Below are 21,668 nucleotides of genomic sequence, written 5' to 3' on the forward strand. Positions count from 1 at the left end.
TATGCTACTCTGCTTAAGCCTTCAATGAAACCCCTAAGTTGACCTTGTTCCCCCAACTGGATCTCTGGGACCAGAAAAATTTAAAAATCTTGCCCAAATTAATATGTAAAGAGTTTAGCTTATTTATTAAAGCACATGAATTAAATACAAAGAAGACGATTTGAATTTAAAATATAAGTAATAATACAAATAATAGTTTTACACCATTTTTAGCAGTGATGACACAGACCATGTGTTCAGTTCAGTACTTAATCTTAAACTTTTCCAAATTAATAGCCACATTTTTAAAGAGTCAGGTTTTGTATGTTATTATCTGATTTTCTCGAGTACATTTCTGGCTCAGTTTGGTTTAGGCCCAAGCTTTTGCTCATTGGTTAGAGTGTTTCTGGAGCTAATCAGAAAGGTTTAAATTGTCTAAACAAGTAAAGTCAATCAAATTTTCTGTTTGCCTAATCACTACTTGGTTCCAAACGCAGTTCTGCAGTCCTGAAAATCATGATTAATGAAATATCTTTTGTACTTCTCTGATTAATTCTTTTTTGTTGCTTATGAAATTTTAGCATGTTTGTTAAAAATGATTTACCCAATTTAATCCCATTTTGATTTGGCAAATGATTTGATATATGTTGCTCAGTTTTGTTTTAATAATAACGTTCTTTCATTTGCTTGTGATACAAGTTAAACAAAATGTACTTTTTCTCATTAGGATATGCCCAGTCACATTTTTTTTAAATATAATTGAACAAAGTTTGTGAATTTCTAGTCTTTAGGAATTTAACAGGAATTCACTCATAATATGCTTCACTTACTAGGTTTCAGAGTGTATAGGATAAAGTAAACAACAAGAATATTGTTCGAGTATCAATTTTCACATACACTAGGAAGGATTGTTACGCGGTACAATTTCAGTAAAATAATATCTATCTCACCTTTCTGTCTCATTTCTAGATTCATCATCTCCAAGTGTGTCTGATCCCAAAAATTCAACCTTCATGTCTCCTGGAGTAACTGTTATTCCTGAGAGGTACTGTTTAGAAGAAATCTAATGTTAAATGAAATTGCATTTTTATTTCATAATTATACAAGTTTAGACTTGTTATATTCTTGATTTGAAAGTATAGTCACTTGGCATTTACCAAGGTTAGCACAACTTTACATTAACATCTGAAAATGAAAGAAAAAGCCTCATCACATACTACACCTGCAAAAATAGGTATTGGTCTTTTTTATTTATACACTGGCACAAAATATTGTGCCCATCAATCCATTTACAAATCTGCTCAAAGCATTTCAGGGTCATGGGAGCTTGAGCCTGTATCAGTTTTGTTGAAGTACAAAAATGAAATCGGACATTTATATTATTTGTGAAAAAATATTAAAGAAGTAATATAATAACTTAGAAACTCTGGACTACCAATCAAAAGTATGTAGCCATTTTCGTGTGAGCCAATGGTAGCCCAATCACTGATACAGTACATAATTGAGAAATACAACAGAATGCTAGCATGCTTGTGCAGAGCCTTTACATAAAACATTAGATATATTTATACATCTATTTATTATTTGTTTTTTTCTTAATAATACAGAGGTTGCATACTACTTTGTGTGTGGTATGTTTTAAGATTCTACTTACTGAAAAAAGCTGCAAATAACAAAATCAATGAGGTAGCCACACATTTGATTCCATAGTCTACTGATCTCGTAGAGATTTTGAGGAACTAATATGAAAGAAGATGATGTCATACTGCACTCTGATATACAGATATATTTATTAGTGTATTACATTCCTAGTTCTGAATTGTAATCTGATTATTTAGGTGGTTACCTACCAGGTAGTGATTGTGGTTGGTCAGCCAGTCGGCATCATCCGCCACGTCCTCTCTGGTACTAAATCACACTTCTCTGAGCTGCTTCTTGCAACTGAGAGGACGTGGTGGATGTTTATTGACTGACCAACCTACTACAAGTGTTACCTGGTAGGTAACCGCATAAATAATCAGATTGTGATTAAAAAAAAAATATATATATATTTTTTATTTAAATGATCATGTCTGTATACATAATATTAATGTTGGATTTTACATTTTTCAGAATTCTTTTTATCACCAGTGATATTTATAGCATGAATATTTTGGTGATGCTCTATCTGAATTTTCTTTATTGACATGCAGACCACTATCATTAGCATTAACTTCCCTTACAAATACTATCTGTCCCTTTTACTAATAACTAGTCAGGATGCAATTTCACACTTTGTATCACAAAGTAAATCAATCAAACAGTGGGATGTCAGTGCGTGGTCTATATTGATTTACATTAGATCAGTGTGATACTTTCCTACATCATCATCATCAGACAAAATATAGCAATATAGATTAAAACATTAAGTAAACTGAGACTCTTGCACTAACCCGCTAAAAAGAAACTCTTATTAGTATAGACCGGCTAAAATGAAAAATCGAGTCCTCAGGCATACAGTCCATTGGCATCGATGTAAAAGAACATACTACAATAATGTGGTAAGAACATGCAGACTGTACATACTGCATGATTTGAACATAAGACTGTTGCTCTGTCTACTAGCAGTGCAGCTAAACTCTTTGCACCTGGAACATTACAAGGCTGGCAAACAACTGAAATAAAATGATTATCTGTATACTTGTTCTTCCTGCACTAGGAGTCTGTGGTTACTGGAAATGGACAGCATACTGCCGGCTTCTTTTTCATAAATTGAAAGGAGCACACACAATGCTTCTTTGGTGGCCTTTTCAAATTTAATGCCATCAGGCAGTCATTATCAGAGGTGAGTGAAGATCAGGGTGCTGCTTAGTCCAGTTATGGTCAGAGTAGTGTTTAGTTCTTGACGGATTCCTGATGATGTTCTGCTTTTTTTTTTGATACTCTACAAATAATAGTGGGCTTTTTGTACCTGGAAGTGCAACTGCACCATTTTGCAAATAAATAAATAAATAAATAAAAGGAAAGGAATCTCCATGTTTTAATGCTGAGGATACGGGGCTCTAAGTTTGATACCTCTAAATTTGTGCACTCACAATCAAGGGTAAACTGAGAACACCAATCACTTTACCACAAAGACATTTTAATACACCACAAAAAGCAAGATTTTAAGCATATGATAGACAAAACAGCTTAAAAAGTTGAGAGGAGTTGTAAATATCTTAGTAATAAATTTTAAATTACTAAAACATGCTTATTACTTTAAGTATTTTGCACATCTTTCACAAAAACTTAAATAGTAATTAATTGTAATACAGCTAAAGCACATTAAAAATGTTACAGTGTAATGTCCCTAATGAATTATAATGATTTTTGCTGATAACATTTGAGGGACGTTCAAAAAGTTTCAGCGCTATTTTTAAGGCTATTTATTAAGAATTTCAAAAACAAATTGCATCACAATTGCATCGCTATGTAGAAAAGTGATGTCGTCTTCCCAGTTTCATACCATCTTTTTAATGCCATCTACAAAAAATGTTTTTGGTTTAGTGTGTAGCCACTGATACACCGTTGCTTTCACATCAGGGTTCTTTCTTCATTCCTCGTGGTCATGGCTGTAACTGGATGTCCGGAGAGCTCTGCATCTGTCACACTAGTACAAGCATTTTCGAACATTTCAATCCACTCATAGACGATTCTACGAGCGAGAACTTTATCCCCATACTGAGCACACATGCGGGGATGAATTTGTGCTCCTGGCACACATTCTGCCCACAAAAAGTGTATGACAGAACGCTGTTCCTGTTTGGTGCAATTTACAAGTTTCGTAGCCATCTTCACCACAGGGTGACAATTCTTACAGTTGTGCTTGAAAGTTTGTGAACCCTTTAGAATTTTCTATATTTCTGCATAAATATGACCTAAACATCATCAGATTTTCACTCAAGTCCTAAAAGTAGATAAAGAGAAACCAGTTAAACATATGAGACAAAAATCTTATACTTGGTTATTTATTTATTAAGGAAAATGATCGAATATTACATACTTGTGAGTGGCAAAAGTATGTGAACCTTTACTTTCAGTATCTGCTGTGACGCCCATTTGTAGCAATAACTGCAACTAAAAGTTTCCGGTAACTTTTGATCATTCCTGCACACCGGCTTGGAGGAATTTTAGTCCATTCCTCCATACAAAACAGCTTCAACTCTGGGATGTTGGTAGGTTTCCTCACATTAACTGCTCGCTTCAGGTCCTTCCACAACATTTTGATTAGATTAAGGTCAGGACTTTGACTTGGCCATTCCAAAACATTAACTTTATTCTTCTTTAACCATTCTTTGGTAGAACGACTTGTGTGCTTAGGGTCGTTGTCTTGCTGCATGACCCACCTTCTCTTGAGATTCAGTTCATTGACAGATGTCCTGACATATCAGCGAATTCTAAAGGAAAATAATTCAGAATTCATTGTTTCATCAATGAAATCAAGCAGGCCTGGCCCTGATGTAATAAAACAGGCTCAAACCATAATACTACCAGCACCATGTTTCACAGATGGGATAAGGTTCTTATGCTGGAATACAGTGTTTTTCCTTTCTCCAAATATAACGCTTTTCATTTAAACCAAAAAGTTCTATTTTGATCTCGTCCATCCACAAAACATTCTTCTAGTAGCGTTCTGGTTTGTCCACGTGATCTTTAGCAAACTGCAGATGAGCAGCAATGTTTTTTTTTTTTTTTTAGAGAGCAGTGACTTTCTCCTTGCATACCATTGTTGTTCAGTGTTCTCCTGATGCTGGACTCATGAACATGAACATTAGCCAATGTGAGAGAGGCCTTCAGTTACCCTGGGGTCTTTTGTGACCTCGCCGACTATTACATGCCTTGCTGTTGGAATGATCATTGTTGGTTAACCACTCCTGGGGAGGGTAACCATGGTCTTGAATTTCCTCCATTTGTACACAGTCTGTCTGACTGTGGATTGGTGGAGTCCAAACTCTTAAGAGATGGTTTTGTAACCTTTTCCAGCCTGATGAGCATCAACAACTCTTTTTCTGAGGTCCTCAGAAATCTCCTTTGTTCGTGCCATGATACACTTCCACAAACATGTGTTGTGAAGAGCAGACCTTGATAGATCCCTGTTCTTTAAATAACACAGGGTGCCTACTCACACCTGATTGTCATCCCATTGATTGAAAACACCTGATTCTAATTTCACCTTAAATCTAACTGCTAATCCTAGAGGTTCACATACTTTTGCCACTCACAAATATGTAATACTAGCAAAATACCCATGCTTCGCAGCGGAGAAGTAGTGTGTTTAAAGAAGTTATGAAAAAGAAAAGGAAACATTTTAAAAATAACGTAACATGATTGTCAATGTAATTGTTTTGTCACTGTTATGAGTGTTGCTGTCATCGAGGATTTGATTATCATTATTTCTTTCAATCAGGTTTGTATCTGGAGGACATGGTGTTGTGTTCATGTTACATTCTGTGTTTGTCAACCGTTGTAAAGATAACAGGTTACATTCATCAAAGTGTTCACTACCCAAATCGGTACTCATGAATCTAAGATGTTTAACAGGCATTCCCGGTATTAACTTGTGTATTTGCCTGCGAGTATTTAGCAGCAGCGTCTCTATTAACTTGTGGATCTGCCTGCGAGTATTTAGTGACAGCATGTCTATTAACTTGTGGCTTTTTCTGCGAGTATTTGGCAGCAGCGTCACAATGTTGTTTACATCTAGCTGCATCAGAAGATGTCTGACACGCCTCCTTTTTACTGTTTTCTCACAGCTTGGATTGCTGCTGTCGTAATCGGTTTGAGTTTTATGGTTTGTCTCAATTATGTTAGAATTTGCAGAATTTGTGTTGAAGTGACATTCGGCATCTGTCAAGCGTTGTAAGCATACAATCGGTTTCATTGATAACTTTGCATCCAGCTTTTGAGAGTTGAAACATTCATAAACATCAAAGTCTCCACAACTCAAATCGTCACCTATGAATCTAAGATGTTTAAGAGGCATTGGCGGTTCTCCAAAGGTGTAAAATATTTGGCCATTTCGTACACTTGAAAGTTTACAACCGAACAATTCAGCGGCAGCCATCAACTCACATGCAGAACCATAGGTGAAGGGCTTAAACATTTCACTGTGTAGTACAATTATCTCCTATACCGTCATCAGTCCACAGCTTGAACCTGTTCCAGTCATTCAATACATAAGACACAATGTTCCTCTGGATATCAAGAGTGAGCCTGATATGGCCGTGCAATATGTAACACAGAGAATGGAAAAGGCAGGCGGCATCTCCGGGTATGGAAATCACTCGGTAAGTGACAGTTCTTTGATCGATGGTGATCACCTCGCTAGACATGTTAATGGGGGTACGGTTGAAACGGTAAAGGAAATGGGTACCTGAACAGTAAATGAAATCTAAAATTCCTACACAATAACTATAATCGTAATAAACGAACAATAAAACGGCGGAGAAGCCGTGGATTAAATAAAAAGGCTGCAGTTATCAGCAGGGAGACATTGAATACCGTGGCGAAGCAAGGAAGGGAATGAAGAGACCGCAGCGATGGACGGCCTTATATCAGCAGGCAGCCAATTACGTGGGAGGCATGGGGATGGGGGAACGCAATGTCGGCAGGCAGCCAACTACGTGGGAGGTGTGGGGATGGGGGACGCAGCGCCTCCTCAAACAGCGACGGAGCTGTGGGCTATGGACGTATATATGTACGTAAGTAGGATTCATGACCGTTACGCGTAGAATTTCGAAGTGAAACCTGCTTAACTTTTGTAAGTAACCTGTAAGGAATGACCTGCCAAATTTCAGCCTTCTACCTACATGGGAAGTTGGAGAATTAATGATGAGTGAGTCAGTGATGGCTTTGACTTTTATTAGTATAGATTCGATCATTTTCCTCAATAAATAAATGACTAAGTATAATATTTTTTATTCATTTGTTTCACTGGTTTCTCTTTATCTACTTTTAGGACTTGAGTGAAAATCTGATAATGTTTTAGGTCATATTTATGCAGAAATATAGAAAATTCTAAAGGGTTCACAAACTTTCAAGCACAACTGTATACTAAACTGAAAGGGCAACTGGCTTGCTAGCCAGAGCTCATCACATGACACTCTCAGACATGCCCAACGACTACTACTCAGGCGTTCACTGTTTTCAACGGAAGTAAAAAAAAGTCCAGAAACTTTTTGAGTGACCCTTGTATTATTGAAATAAAACAATAATTAGGAAAACAAACTATCAGAAAATAATGTATTCAAAGAAACTTAAAAGTTATTAAAACTATTACTTCTTTATCCTATAAATAGTGATGTAGTAGCATCATAAATGTATTGTTTTATATGGCCAGACTGCAATGGAGGAGGTGCAGGTTAGTATTTTATGACTGGAAAGACTTTATAACCTAGGTCAAATGCTCACCCAGGCCTTCCTATGAATTCTATAAAACATTATTATATTATCCACACTCTGTTGTGAAGTTTTATGATAGTAAAGAGTTTGTGTTTTAATCTGGTGATGCTGTAGGATTAATGGGAAACTTTGACAGTGATGCAATGGCAAATGGCTGCACAGTAGGGTTCCAAGAATTTTTATTACATCCAAACGGCAGTCATAACAGCCATTAAGGTAAACAGCCATATATCAACTATGTGAAACAAACTGTAAGCTATAAAATCTGATTAAACAGGAAACACTTTTAGGCTAAATTAGAAATATGTGTGTATGTTTATAAAAATACAAATACATATATTCTGCATTTATAATTATACAGACCCATTAAATTTATAGAAAGCACTGATATACGTAATGCTTTAATCTTTTGAGTAAGGGCTATTAACTTTCCAGTTTTTATCTTTTTCTTTAGAGAGCTTTGACCAATTAGTTCTGATCAGTATTGCAATAGTTCTCTCCCTCTTTCTCAGTAAAGTTAAGATAATGACACTGACTCAGTCACTTAGGCACATTTTTCTTACTTTCCATGAGCCACTCCAGTGTAGTGGAGTTCTTTGTCCAAAATTGCCTGTTAAAAGGTGAATATTCATTTTCTCTTTTTTCCTTGCAATTTCTGGCAATATTTTAGTCACTACTGACCAGAATGATCCTTATAGCATGATAAAACCTTCATACTTCACAATTGCTCACTTTCAAGTCTCCTTCTTGCACAGTTCTTAGATTTGAAAAAAGAGAAGCTGTTATGATGCATCTTCATTGATTTGAGTAAGCAACTTTCAGCGTCTATATCCATATATTTTTATAATTTAACCTTCTCAGTGTTTTGATTCTTTCAGTTTTTTTTTTTTTAACCTTACCTATTTTTCCCCTCTCCATTTACAATCCCAGTGGCAATGTAACAAAGAAATGTGTTTTTGTTGTTTGTATAATATTGAAATCATAACACACTTTTATTGCTCTTGAAGAGCCTGACAGCTCATTGGCTTCATTATTTGTCTCCTGAATTAGCATGGAGATTATGGAATCGTCTGTTTTGCATTGTATTTTATTCAAACTATTAAATTTTTCTGCACTATTTTGTAGTTAAGTTATGTGCAGTAGATTTTATTTTTGATAAATATTAGGTAATTTATTGTATAACACAATTAAAAAACTTTGTAATGGTTTTTAAACAATGCATAAATGACAATTTTATTTTGTCTTTTAAATTTGTGGCAGTTGCTTATGTATAATTGTTTTTAATTGTCTTTATTTTACAGTGAAGATGAAAGCTCTATTACACCAGGCTCTGGACCAGATTTGCAAAGAAAACAATTCCATTACGATAGTAATACTGATTTAGAAGAAGAACCTCCTGTCAGCCAATCAACAAAATCTGTTCCAAGTATAGCATCATTTGCAAGTGAAGAATCGGAAATTAAGAATTCAGCACGTTGCTTAAAAGGCAAATCTACTATAAACAAAAGCATTAAAAAATCATTAGAGCAGCACAACTCCAAAGAAAGCCTAGATGAAGTAGTTGAAGTTGAAGAAAGTGAAACCAGTGACACAGATATAGATGACAAAGTCCTTAGTGAGCAAAATTCAAACATCAGTGTTTCAGAAGCCAAAGAAACTAAAAGTGTAAAGGCAATGGATCATAGTTCAAGTGTGATCTCCTTTGATATGAATACAAAGGAAGATAATTGCAGTAGAAGTATATGTGTTAGTTTAGGGGTTGAAAAAAAATCTCGGTTTAAGCCTTCTGCAGTAGATTACAAGAGTAGTCCTGCTGTGGCTGAGAATGAAGAGGGAAATGAAAAGCCAAATCTTATAAATCAAACTGAAGTCTGTGAAGATGAAAATCAGCTGCTTTCAAATCAACATTTAGAGCTATCTCCCCCTTGTCTTTCTAACTCTACAGCTCAAGCTAAGGTTGTGTCAAATGCTACAAATAAAAAAAACACAAACTCTGAGAGCAAACCTACCGCTGACCTTGTACCACTAAATACCTTCACTCTTGAGAATGATACAGAAGAAGAATGTGAAGGTGATGATTCCGCAAGGGGAATTTATGATGCTAAAATAAAAGCAACACTCCAAGATGATGTTTATGATCAGCAGCCAGCTACATCAGCTGTAGACCAAAGAAGTCAAGTTGCATCCCACTTCGAGAACAGCATAGATATTGAAGGCCAATCAGCATTTCTTGTGCAAAGACCTTGCAATTTTAAATCATCAGAAATGGCACCTCAAACTAACAAACAAGAGGTGCCACTAGGTAATTCTGCCTCCAAAGAACTGCAGACATTTCAGTTAGATAGTGATACTGATTGTGAAGACCAAGTGGAGAATACCACTCAACAAGCTTTGTGTACTGAAGCTTTGTCCTCCAAGGAACTTAGCCATGAGCAACAAGTTCTCACATCCTTACCTTCTCCAATACAAAATACAAATTTTAATGTTCACAGTGACACTGATGTTGGAGATGAAAGGCAGACTGTAATAAAAAGTACTGATTGTCAAAGTTCTTCTTGTGTAGATCAGTTAGCACCTACAAGTGCTTCTGTAACTCAAGGCCTGACCCTCTTTTGCCAGGACAATAATGTTGAAGAGAGCAATAGTAAATTATTCGTGAAATCTTCAGACCTGTGTGTAGGTGAGGCTGTGGATAACAGTTTATCTCAGTTGCAGTCCCCTGTAAATGCATCAGCCCCAGGTGTGTTTAACATGTTCCACATTGACAGTGATACTGACAGTGAAGAAGAACCAATTTTGGAAGGAGATGATACATTGCCAATACAAGAAGAGGGTGATTCTAGGAGAACCAGTTTGATTGGAGTGCCTTATAGCCCTAATACAAATGATGACAGTGATACAGATGTTGAAGTAGAAAATGTACCACAATGTCGTAAGTCTTACGTGAATCCTCAAGAACTGCATGGGAATAATAATGATGGTAAGAGCAAAGTCCATGTATATATTTTACTTACTCAAAGTGTATATTATTTTACTTATTTACTGTATGTTCTTTGCTAAGAAGAGTGTTTCCCATTAATATTGAAAGGTGAATCTATACTAATAAAAGGCAAAGCCCTCACTGACTCTCACTCACTCACTCACTCACTGACTCATCACTAATTCTCCAACTTCCCGTGTAGGTAGAAGGCTAAAATTTGGCAGGCTCATTTCTTACAGCTTACTTACAAAAGTTGGGCAGGTTTCATTTCGAAATTCTATGTGTAATGGTCATAACTTGAAGCTATTTTTCTCCATATACTGTAATGGAGTTGAGCTCGATGGCCGTGGGGGGAGGAGTTTCGTGTGACATTATCACGCCTCTCACGTAATCCCGTGAACTGTCCACGCAGTACGTAGAAAACAAGGAAGAGCTCCAAAAAGTGCTGAAGAAAACATGCATTATACAATTGAGAAGGCAGCGAAACAATAAGAAGCGAGCGACTGACACATACAACCATATTCATGAGTGCAGCTACTTTGGAAACAAAGCACGGTGTCAACCTAAAGTTTAAATTAAGTTCATAGACAGACTGCCGCTGGCGTTTGTCATGCCCACGGCTAATGTGGGATACAAGTTTAATGAGAGGACGCAGGATATAAACGAGAGTATTGATCACTTTGTAACTAAGTTAAAATTGCTGTTGAAGGGCTGTGCTTATGCAAATTCCGAGAGACTGTCTTTGTGTGGGGATTGACAGTTAAGGCGGGTGGGGAAGTCAATTCATCATCTCCCCACCCATTCACCTCATTTCGCTCTGAGCTGAGCTCCGCAGCTAACGCAGTCTTGCGTCACCAACTTTGTGACGCTGCCACCAAATACTCACAGAAAAATCCACAAGTTAATACACACGCTGTCTCTAGAGTTTCTCCACACTACGAATCCTCCAGGCACTACTTACAAAAGGTTACATTGACAATCGTGTTACGTTATTTGTAAAATGTTTCCTTTTCTTAGCACAAGCACAGCTGAGAAGCTTCGATGCATGTGCTCCATAACGCGTTAAAAAATAACGCATTTAATCACACTTTGCATTCCAAGCAAAGGGGAACTTCTCTCAATGCATGATTTCCTGGTACACTGATTACATTGATCAGCGCTTCCCGATTCATTTTACCCTCCCACCCCCTTGGTTTGAGAAGAAGTATGAAAAAATATGAGCTTAACGCAGAAAAGCAGATCACCAATTGAAGCTTTATGAATAATGGATACTTTATTCGCCATCAATAATTGTTTTGGTAAAGCCATACTCAGTGTAATCCCCCTTCCATTTTATAATTTTTCTGCGACTAGCCACGATTAAATGAACGGTAAAAAAGTGAGAGCGAAGCGAGGGTGACTTATTCAGACAGACAGGCGAAAGCTCAATAGCTCGAATTTGGATATAAGTAGGTTCTATTTACTCGCCAGAAATATCTTTGGTAGGAATGGAAGTTGAATTTAGTCTTTAAATTTCTATGGTGAAGAAAAATTTATGCAATGATGACTAAATTTAACTTACATTCCTACTAAACCTATTTCTGTCGACTAAATAAAAATTATATTTAAAATTTAAAATTTAGAACTTGAACAGATACGATAGTTCATAATACCCACGCAGCACTAAGTGCACGTAAGAGCAGTCATCCGTTTTAACAAGCAGTGTATTGCACTGACACGAAATAGCCTGCTCATTTAATTATTTAGGAATGGATAGATAAATTAACATTTTGTACAAATAAAGCTTTTAATTTTTCTTCCTCAATGGATTCTGGCACCCCCAGCAACAGCTGCTCGCACCCCAAAGTATGTATGTGTGTGTGTGTGTGTGTGTGTGTATGTATGTTTATATATATATATATATATATATATATATATATATATATATATATATATTGTGGTCCCCGGCCGGGACGCCTTGGAGGAACAGAGGAGGGCGTGTGCCTCCTCCAGACCGAGAGGGGGCGTCCGTCCTGGTTATGCAGGAGGCCGCGGGTAAGGGGGCTTTGAAGCCCAGCCCTGTAGGGACCCGTGGCCTCCGCCAGGCGCCCCCAGTGCCTTATTGTCCCGGGAGCCCGGCACTTCCGCCACACCAGGAAGTGCCGGGGGGAAGACGACAGGGGCCACCCGGACGGCTTCTGGGCGCGCGGCACTTCTGCCACACAGGGGTGTGGCTAACTCTAATTGCCGGAAGCAGCTGGAGCCCATCCGGTTCCCATAGAGGGCCGCTCCAGTCATTAGTGGAAGTTGGGTGGAAGAGGACGGAACTGGAGAGAGGACGGGAGGTGGTCAAAGGAAAGAGAGGCACAGGACTGTGTGGCCTGGACATTGGGGGAATCAGTGCTGGAGGCACTGGGGTTTGTGAGTGCACGTATTTCTTGTAAATAGACTTTGTAAATAAACAGTGTGTGGTGTAAATATGATGTCCGCGTGTGTGTGTCCGGGCCAGCGTTCACTCTATATATATATATATATATATATATATATATATATATATATATACACACTGCTCAAAAGAATTAAAGGAACACTTTTTAATCAGAGTATAGCATAAAGTCAATGAAACTTATGGGATATTAATCTGGTCAGTTAAGTAGCAGAGGGGGTTGTTAATCAGTTTCAGCTGCTGTGGTGTTAATGGAATTAACAACAGATGCACTAGAGGGGCAACAATGAGATGACCCCCAAAACAGGAATGGTTTAACAGGTGGAGGCCACTGACATTTTTCCCTCCTCATCTTTTCTGACTGTTTCTTCACTAGTTTTGCATTTGGCTACAGTCAGTGTCACTGGTAGCATGAGGCGATACCTGGACCCTACAGAGGTTGCACAGGTAGTCCAGCTTCTCCAGGATGGCACATCAATATGTGTCATTGCCAGAAGGTTTGCTGTGTCTCCCTGCACAGTCTCAAGGGCATGGAGGAGATTCTAGGAGACAAGCAGTTACTCCAGGAGAGCTGGAGAGGGCCATAGAAGGCCCATAACCCATCAGCAGGACCAGTATCTGATCTTTTGGGCAAGGAGGAACAGGATGAGCACTGCCAGAGCCCTACAAAATGACCTCCAGCAGGCCACTGGTGTGAATGTCTCTGACCAAACAACCAGAAAGACTTCATGAGGGTGACCCAAGGGCCCCATGTCCTCTAATGGGCCCTGAGCTCACTGCCCAGAAGCATGCAGCTCAATTGGCATTCGCCATAGAATACCAGAATTGGCAGATGCACCACTGGTGCCCTGTGCTTTTTACAGATGAGAGTAGGTTCACCCTGAGCACGTGACAGAAGTGAAAGGGTCTGGAGAAGCCATGGAGAACATTATGCTGCCTGTAACATCATTCAGCATGAGCAGTTTGGTGGTGGGTTAATGATTGTCTGGGGAGGCATATCCATGGAGGGTCACACAGACCGCTACAGGCTTGACAAAGGCACCTTGGCTGCCATTAAGTATCAGGATGAAATCCTTGGACCCATTGTCAGACCCTATGCTGGTACAGTGGCTCCTGGTGCACGACAATTCCTGGCCTCATGTGTTGAGAGTATGCAGACAGTTCCTGGAGGATGAAGGAATTGATACCATTGACTGGCCACCACACTTTCCTGACCTAAATCCAATAGAACACCTCTGGGACATTATGTTTTGGTCCATCCAATGCCACCAGATTGCACCTCAGACTGTCCAGGAACTCAATTATGCCCTGGTCTAGATCTGGGAGGAGATCCCCCACAACACCATCTGTCATCTCATTAGAAGCATGCACCGATGTTGTCAGGCATGTATACAAGAACACAGGGGCCATACAAAGTGCTGCGTACAATTTTGAGTTGCGGCAATTTAAATTTTGGCAAAATGGACTAGCCTGCCACATAATTTTTTCACTGTGATTTTTGGGGCGTCTTTGAATTCAGGGCTGTGTAGGTTGATCATTTTCATTTCCATCAAACGATGTGGCATCCTTTCGTTCCTAACACATTACCCAGTCTATATCAGTATAGATATCCAGGAGGATTTCTTTTTCCCATTGAGATCTGATGTGTTTTCAAAGTGTTCCTTTAATTTTTTTGAGCAGTTTATATATAGCAGTTTGTGTATATATATATATATATATATATATATATATATATATATATATATATATATATATATATATATATATATATATATATATATTGAGAGAGAGAGAGAGAGAGAGATGTATATACAGTGGTGTGAAAAACTATTTGCCCCCTTCTTGATTTCTTATTCTTTTGCATGTTTGTCACACAAAATGTTTCTGATCATCAAACACATTTAACCATTAGTCAAATATAACACAAGTAAACACAAAATGCAGTTTTTAAATGATGGTTTTTATTATTTAGGGAGAAAAAAAATCCAAACCTACATGGCCCTGTGTGAAAAAGTAATTGCCCCCTTGTTAAAAATAACCTAACTGTGGTGTATCACACCTGAGTTCAATTTCCGTAGCCACTCCCAGGCCTGATTACTGCCACACCTGTTTCAATCAAGAAATCACTTAAATAGGAGCTGCCTGACACAGAGAAGTAGACCAAAAGCACCTCAAAAGCTAGACATCATGCCAAGATCCAAAGAAATTCAGGAACAAATGAGAACAGAAGTAATTGAGATCTATCAGTCTGGTAAAGGTTATAAAGCCATTTCTAAAGCTTTGGGACTCCAGCGAACAACAAAAACATGGAACAGTGGTGAATCTTCCCAGGAGTGGCCGGCCGACCAAAATTACCCCAAGAGCACAGAGACGACTCATCCGAGAGGTCACAAAAGACCCCAGGACAACCTCTAAAGAACTGCAGGCCTCACTTGCCTCAATTAAGGTCAGTGTTCACGACTCCACCATAAGAAAGAGACCGGGCAAAAACGGCCTGCATGGCAGATTTCCAAGACGCACTGTTAAGCAAAAAGAACATTAGGGCTCGTCTCAATTTTGCTAAGAAATATCTCAATGATTGCCAAGACTTTTGGGAAAATACCTTGTGGACTGATGAGACAAAAGTTGAACTTTTTGGAAGGCAAATGTACCGTTACATTTGGTGTAAAAGGAACACAGCATTTCAGAAAAAAATCATACCAACAGTAAAATATTTTGGTGGTAGTGTGATGGTCTGGGGTTGTTTTGCTGCTTCAGGACCTGGAAGGCTTGCTGTGATAGATGGAATCGTGAATTCTACTGTCTACCAAACAATCCTGAAGGAGAATGTCCGGCCATCTGTTCATCAACTCAAGCTGAAGCGATCTTGGGTGCTGCAACAGGACAATGACCCAAAACACACCAGCAAATCCACCTCTGAATGGCTGAAGAAAAACAAAATGAAGACTTTGGAGTGGCCTAGTCAAAGTCCTGACCTGAATCCAATTGAGATGCTATGGCATGACCTTAAAAAGGCGGTTCATGCTAGAAAACCCTCAAATAAAGCTGAATTACAACAATTCTGCAAAGATGAGTGGGCCAAAATTCCTCCAGAGCGCTGTAAAAGACTCATTGCAAGTTATCGCAAACGCTTGATTGCAGTTATTGCTGCTAAGGGTGGCACAACCAGTTATTAGGTTCAGGGGGCAATTACTTTTTCACAAATGGCCATGTAGGTTTGGATTTTTTTTTCTCCCTAAATAATAAAAACCATCATTTAAAAACTGCATGTTGTGTTTACTTGTGTTATATTTGACTAATGGTTTAATGTGTTTGATGATCAGAAACATTTTGTGTGACAAACATGCAAAAGAATAAGAAATCAGGAAGGGGGCAAATAGTTTTTCACACTACTGTGTGTGTGTGTGTATATATATATATATATATATATATATATATATATGTATATGTATGTATGTGTATATATGTATATATATGTGTATATATATATATATATATATATATATATATATAGATATATATATATAGAGAGAGAGATATACATACATCTATAAATCTATACTAATAAAAGGCAAAGCCCTCACTGACTGACTCACTCACTGATTTATCACTAATTCTCCAACTTCCCGTGTAGGTAGAAGGCTGAAATTTGGCAGGCTCATTCCTTACAGCTTCCTTACAAAAGTTGGGCAGGTTTCATTTCGAAATTCTACGCATAATGGTCATAACTAGAAGATATTTTTCTCCATTTACTGTAATGGAGTTGAGCTCGAAAGCCGTGGGGGGCGAAGTTTCATGTGACATCATCACGCCTCTCACGTAATCACACATAACGTAGAAAACCAGTAAGTGCTACAAAAAGTGCTGAAGAAAACATGCATTATATATTTAAGAAGGCAGCGAAACAATTGGAAGCGAGTGAGTGACATATAAAACCATGTTCAGCGGCTCACATGAACTGATGCAGTGCGCAGACAACAAGCAACAGTTCCAAAGAGTGCTGAACAAAAACCGAATTACACTGCTACGCTCAAATAGACAGACCACACGCCGTGGCGCAATAGTAGAGCCTTCGCCACTAGTGCCAACGTCCGAGGCTCGATTCCCGAGAGGGGATGCACTAAGTACGTACACGCGCTTCTCGATTCATTTTAGCCTCGTATCCCCTTGGTTTGAGACGTATGAAAAATATGCGGTTAACGCAGAAAGACAGATCACCAATTGAAGCTTTATGAATAATGGATACTTTATTCGCGATCAATGATTGTTTTGGTAAAGCCATACTCAGTGTATTCATTAGATGAACGGTAAAAAAGTAAGAGCGAGGAGGGTAACTTATTGAGGCACACAGGCAAAACCACAATAGCACGCGGGCTCGATGTACTGTAGTGCGTCAACTCGATCTGAATTGCGCGATCACATTGAAAAAAATATTTCTTTTCAAGTTCTATTTAGTCCATATGTGTCAAACTCAAGGCCCACGAGCCACATCCGGCCCGGCGTGTAGTTATATCCGGTCCGCGATATCATTTTATATACTATATTATTGTTATTAATGGCCCGGGGATATGAAGTGCTGGTAACACAATAAACTACAGATCCCATAATGCAGCGCTTCAGCTGCCTTGCCGAACACTTTCCGCATTAATCAAGTCTAGCTTATGATGCTGCAAGTTATTGCGAAGCTAGCTCACACGATGCCAAAGAGAAAAGGTGATTCTCAACATAGAGCCTTTAAAAACCGATGGGAGGCTGAGTATATGTTTACTGACATTGCCGGTAAACCCGTGTGTCTCATTTGTGGAGCTAATGTGGCTGTAATTACAGAATTTAATCTAAGACGGCACTATGAGACAAAACATCAAGATAACCTGAAAGACCTGAATGCAATGCACAAGATACAGAAAGCAGAAGAGTTAAAGAAGAATCTGACACTTCAGCAGACGTTTTTACCCGTGCAAAATCACAAAGTGATTTCAAGTGAAGCTACTTTTATGGGAGACACAAATGCACCAGTGCAACTTGCCCCACTTTCCCTGTTGCCAAGTAATGTTGAACCAAGTCGCACACAACGGTGTTCCCAAACGCACTTTGCTGATAAACTGAGCGCACTGAGTTTGCATGGCGCTTTGGTGACTTTGAAGAACAAAAAAAGAATTTTGAGTTCTTTCGCAACCCATTTGCTGCCGATGTGGAAACTGCACTTGTGCAGATTCAGATGGAGGTGATTGAGCTGCAGTGTAATGGCACACTGAAGGCAAAGTACGATACTGCACGGCCCGCACAGTTTATTCACTCCATTCCCGCACAAATGCTCCAGCTCCGTCTACATGCGGCTCGAACCTTGTGCATGTTTGGTAGCACATATCTGTGTGAGAAGCTCTTCTCAGTCATGAAGACTAACAAAACAGCACACAGGAGTCGCCTCACTGATGAGCACCTGCAGTCCATCCTGAGAATCTCCACAACACAGAACCTCACACCAAACATAAACGAACTTGTTGCCAAAAAAAGATGCCAGGCGTCCAGCTCTGATAAAATGACATAAGAGCAAAGACAACTGAATGATTTGATTTGTTATTGCTGAAAAGAACAAATTTTATTTATATTTCCAGGTTTTGTTATGCACCATGTTCATATTTGAATTTGTATAATTTTGACAGGATATATTTTTATGGAGAGCAAAATCTTTTGGGATATTTAAAATTTAAGTTTATTTTTTATATAAAATTACATAAGAGTAAAGAAATTTGAATGTTCTTTTAACGTTTACTTTATTTCTAACTTGTATAATTTAGACAGGATATATTTTTATGGAGAGCAAAATATTATAAGTTATTTAAGGTTTGAGTTTTTGAATTTATTCCGGAGTAATATTCTCTCGACTAAATAAAAATTCCTTCTATTTAAAATTTAAATAGAACTTGAACAGAAACTATAATTCATAATATCCACGCAGACTTGCACGTAAGAGCGGGAGTCATCCGTTTTAACAAGCAGCGTATTGCACTGATACGAAATAACCTGCCCATTTAATTATTTAGGAATGGATAAATAAATTAAGATTTTGTATAAATAATGTTTTTCATTTTTCTTCCTTCATGGATTCTGGCACCCCCAGCAACAGTTGCTCGCACCCCAAAGACTGTATATATGTGTTTTAAATGGATTGGGTTAAAACCCCTTGTTGTTATTTTATTGTTGACTTGTTACTCATTTTTAAACTGAAAAGTTTTTTTTGTTGTCTTTTCAGTTCTTCATGTTTTTGTTTTAATGCTTTGTCTTTGTTTCTTCTTTCTTTAGTATTTTTCCTCGTTTCTTTGTCTTCTGTCATTGTCTTTGTTTCAATTTGTAGACATGTCTGCAAAATGATAGGTGACAAAGCAGTTTCTGTAAGTCTTATTTTCATCATTGGACTGGTGTCAACAGTCAAACTTTGCTCTTGGGCATTCATTGTAACAGCTTGACACTTGTGGCATGCTGCTGTGATGTTCTAGTTGTAATTCGGTCTCCTGTTTGTTGCCCTCACTATTGATTACCTGCATGTGATGGTGCAGGTCCTGCTACATGCTCCTCCTTCTCATTTGGGAGCCTCTTGAACCCGAGACTATTAATAGTCCTGACCGGAATGAGCTGTACAAGTGAGGATACCACATGAAGCAAAGGGAAGGTGCAAAAGTGCTCAGTGCTTATATTAAAAGCAATCCAAAACATGTGTTCAAAAAGAAAGTGCAGCGCTTCATAATTCATAAATAAATAATCCCTAAAAACAGGTGAAAAGTTGGAGGTTAAAATCATTATATATAAATAATTACAAATGAGGTTAAAATCTGCTTGCAGGAAACTGTCTTTACTAAAAAGCCCAGTACTTTCTTTCTCACTGGCGGCTCCTCTTCTTATTGGGCCTTGCAGCAGAGGAGTTACCCTAACAGCAGGTGCAGCTGACCTTTCTCAGGTCAAGGTCCCTGCCATTCCATGGCTACGGAAAGGCTCCCTCTCCGGACCTTGGCTCCCCAATGGCCAGTGCTCTCATGTCCCCCCAAGCCTCATCGACCCCCGCTGCTTTTCCAGTCTTCCACGCCGAGCTGTCTAAACTCCCAGTCACTCCCGCTTCTCATTGTAGCTCAGCCGGAGTGACCCATTCCAACCACCCCCCGAGTGACTGCTACACACTTCTCTTCGTGGGCTCACTTGCTACATCTGTGCAGTTAGTGTAGGGCCATCGACTCCTGCATCACGCCCAGGAACCGCTCTTGCCACGCTACCATGCCCCTTCCTACCAAGACGCAAGTTTGACGATTATATATTTAAAAAGATGCCGATCAGCCACAGACCTCACTTTACCACACTGTAATCTAAAGTCTGTAAAATTGCAAAAGTAACATTGCTGCAAAATCTCAGGAAAAGGAAAAAATAAATAACTTTATTTTATTTTATTTTATTTTCACTTTCCTATTCTCATGCGGTCTTCCATTTTTTTCACTTCCTATATGTCCGTTTTTGTATATTTAAACTATGGCCTGAAAATGTGGGCTAAAACCTCTTCAAAATTCAAATGCCAAATCCAGTATATCACTTTGTTCAGACTCCTCTCTTCCTCTTATTTATTTCTCTTGACAATAATACCCATTCCAAACATTTTCTAAGCTTTCCTACTCCCACATCATACATTATTAAACAAGAAATAGGACCTTTTCCCCTTTCCTGTTTTATTCAAACCAACTGGTAAACCAGTGCACTTTCTTTCCAACTGGTTCACTCTTGCACTAACATTTTCAGACCTTTCACAGAAAAGCACTTGCATTTGTTTAATTTTTGCTATTTTCTTAATTCTACATTTTCCTCACTCACTTCGTAGACTCCATTATCCAGCTCATGCCCTGCAGTTAAAAATGGTCATGTAAGCTCATCACCTCTGCTGCCTTCTATTTCATTTATTTTTTTATATCAAATTTTATCCTATCCCTAGTTACCTATCCTAACAGTTGTGAATCAGCCTTTGGTGTAGCATATTCTAGAAATGCCAGACAGACTATAGAATTGCTTACGGAATGTGGTGCATTGCGGAATAAAGGAAGGAAATGCTCTTGCTCTTTTTTTCCTTCCTTTCAGCCCTCTCATTTTGCTTACCTTGATATTCCCACTCTTTATCTGAGCTCACATTAGTCTTAGTTAAGTCACCTAACCATGTTTAGGTTGCCAGTCAGATCCCAGCACTACTGCCCTTAATTTTATAATAGGCTGCTAATGTTCCATTTTTCACTGCTTTCTCTACTTTCTTCTTTGGAATTTGCTGTTTTACTTGCTAGCACGTCACATTTTTTATGCCAACTGTTATATCAGGTGCCAGCTTTAAACATTCACTGCTTGCCACATAGTCACTTTCCCCTGCTTTACTATTTTCTTCCTCGTGCTCTTCTTCCTTGTTACTAGTAATGCATGCCAGTAAAGTTCTTATAAAAGCAGCTGTCTTCTGTACTTCTGATCTCCATTTTCCTACTTTTAATTCTTGTAGGTCCCTTCCATTTTCAGGCACACTCTGCTCAGTTTCTTCTTTGTCTACCTGTATAACCGGTTTCCATTTCCTAGCTTTAGCATGTTTGCCCCTGCCACTCCACTGGATAAAGGCTGCCTTCAATATGAATTTAGGCATTTTTGAGTAAACAATGCCAAACTACTTCTTCTTTCAGCTGCTTCCATTTGAGCCTGCCACAGTGCATCATGTTTTTCCATATCTTCCTTTCCTCAGCATCTTGCTCTGTTACACCCACCACCTTCATATCCTCTCTCACCACATCCATACTATTTGCTAAATTCATTATGGATTGGCAGACTTTTGCACCTGCAAACCTCTGTGCACAC

At 38.6% G+C, this 21,668-nt stretch overlaps 1 protein-coding gene across 1 annotated transcript in view; it reads left to right on the forward strand.

The window, feature by feature from the left end:
* The first annotated feature begins 952 nt into the window (after positions 1-952).
* Positions 953-21,668, forward strand: part of LOC120539640 — a 78,739-nt gene continuing 58,023 nt past the window's right edge. Inside the window, exons 1-2 of the mRNA XM_039769956.1 lie at positions 953-1,024; positions 8,703-10,381. Of these exons, the coding sequence (XP_039625890.1) occupies positions 993-1,024; positions 8,703-10,381 (1,711 nt within the window). The 5' untranslated portion in view covers positions 953-992. The remainder of the gene's footprint in view (positions 1,025-8,702; positions 10,382-21,668) is intronic.

This window comes from Polypterus senegalus, chromosome 11 (assembly GCF_016835505.1).
Source record: "Polypterus senegalus isolate Bchr_013 chromosome 11, ASM1683550v1, whole genome shotgun sequence".
Classification (NCBI taxonomy): Eukaryota; Metazoa; Chordata; class Cladistia; order Polypteriformes; family Polypteridae; genus Polypterus; species Polypterus senegalus.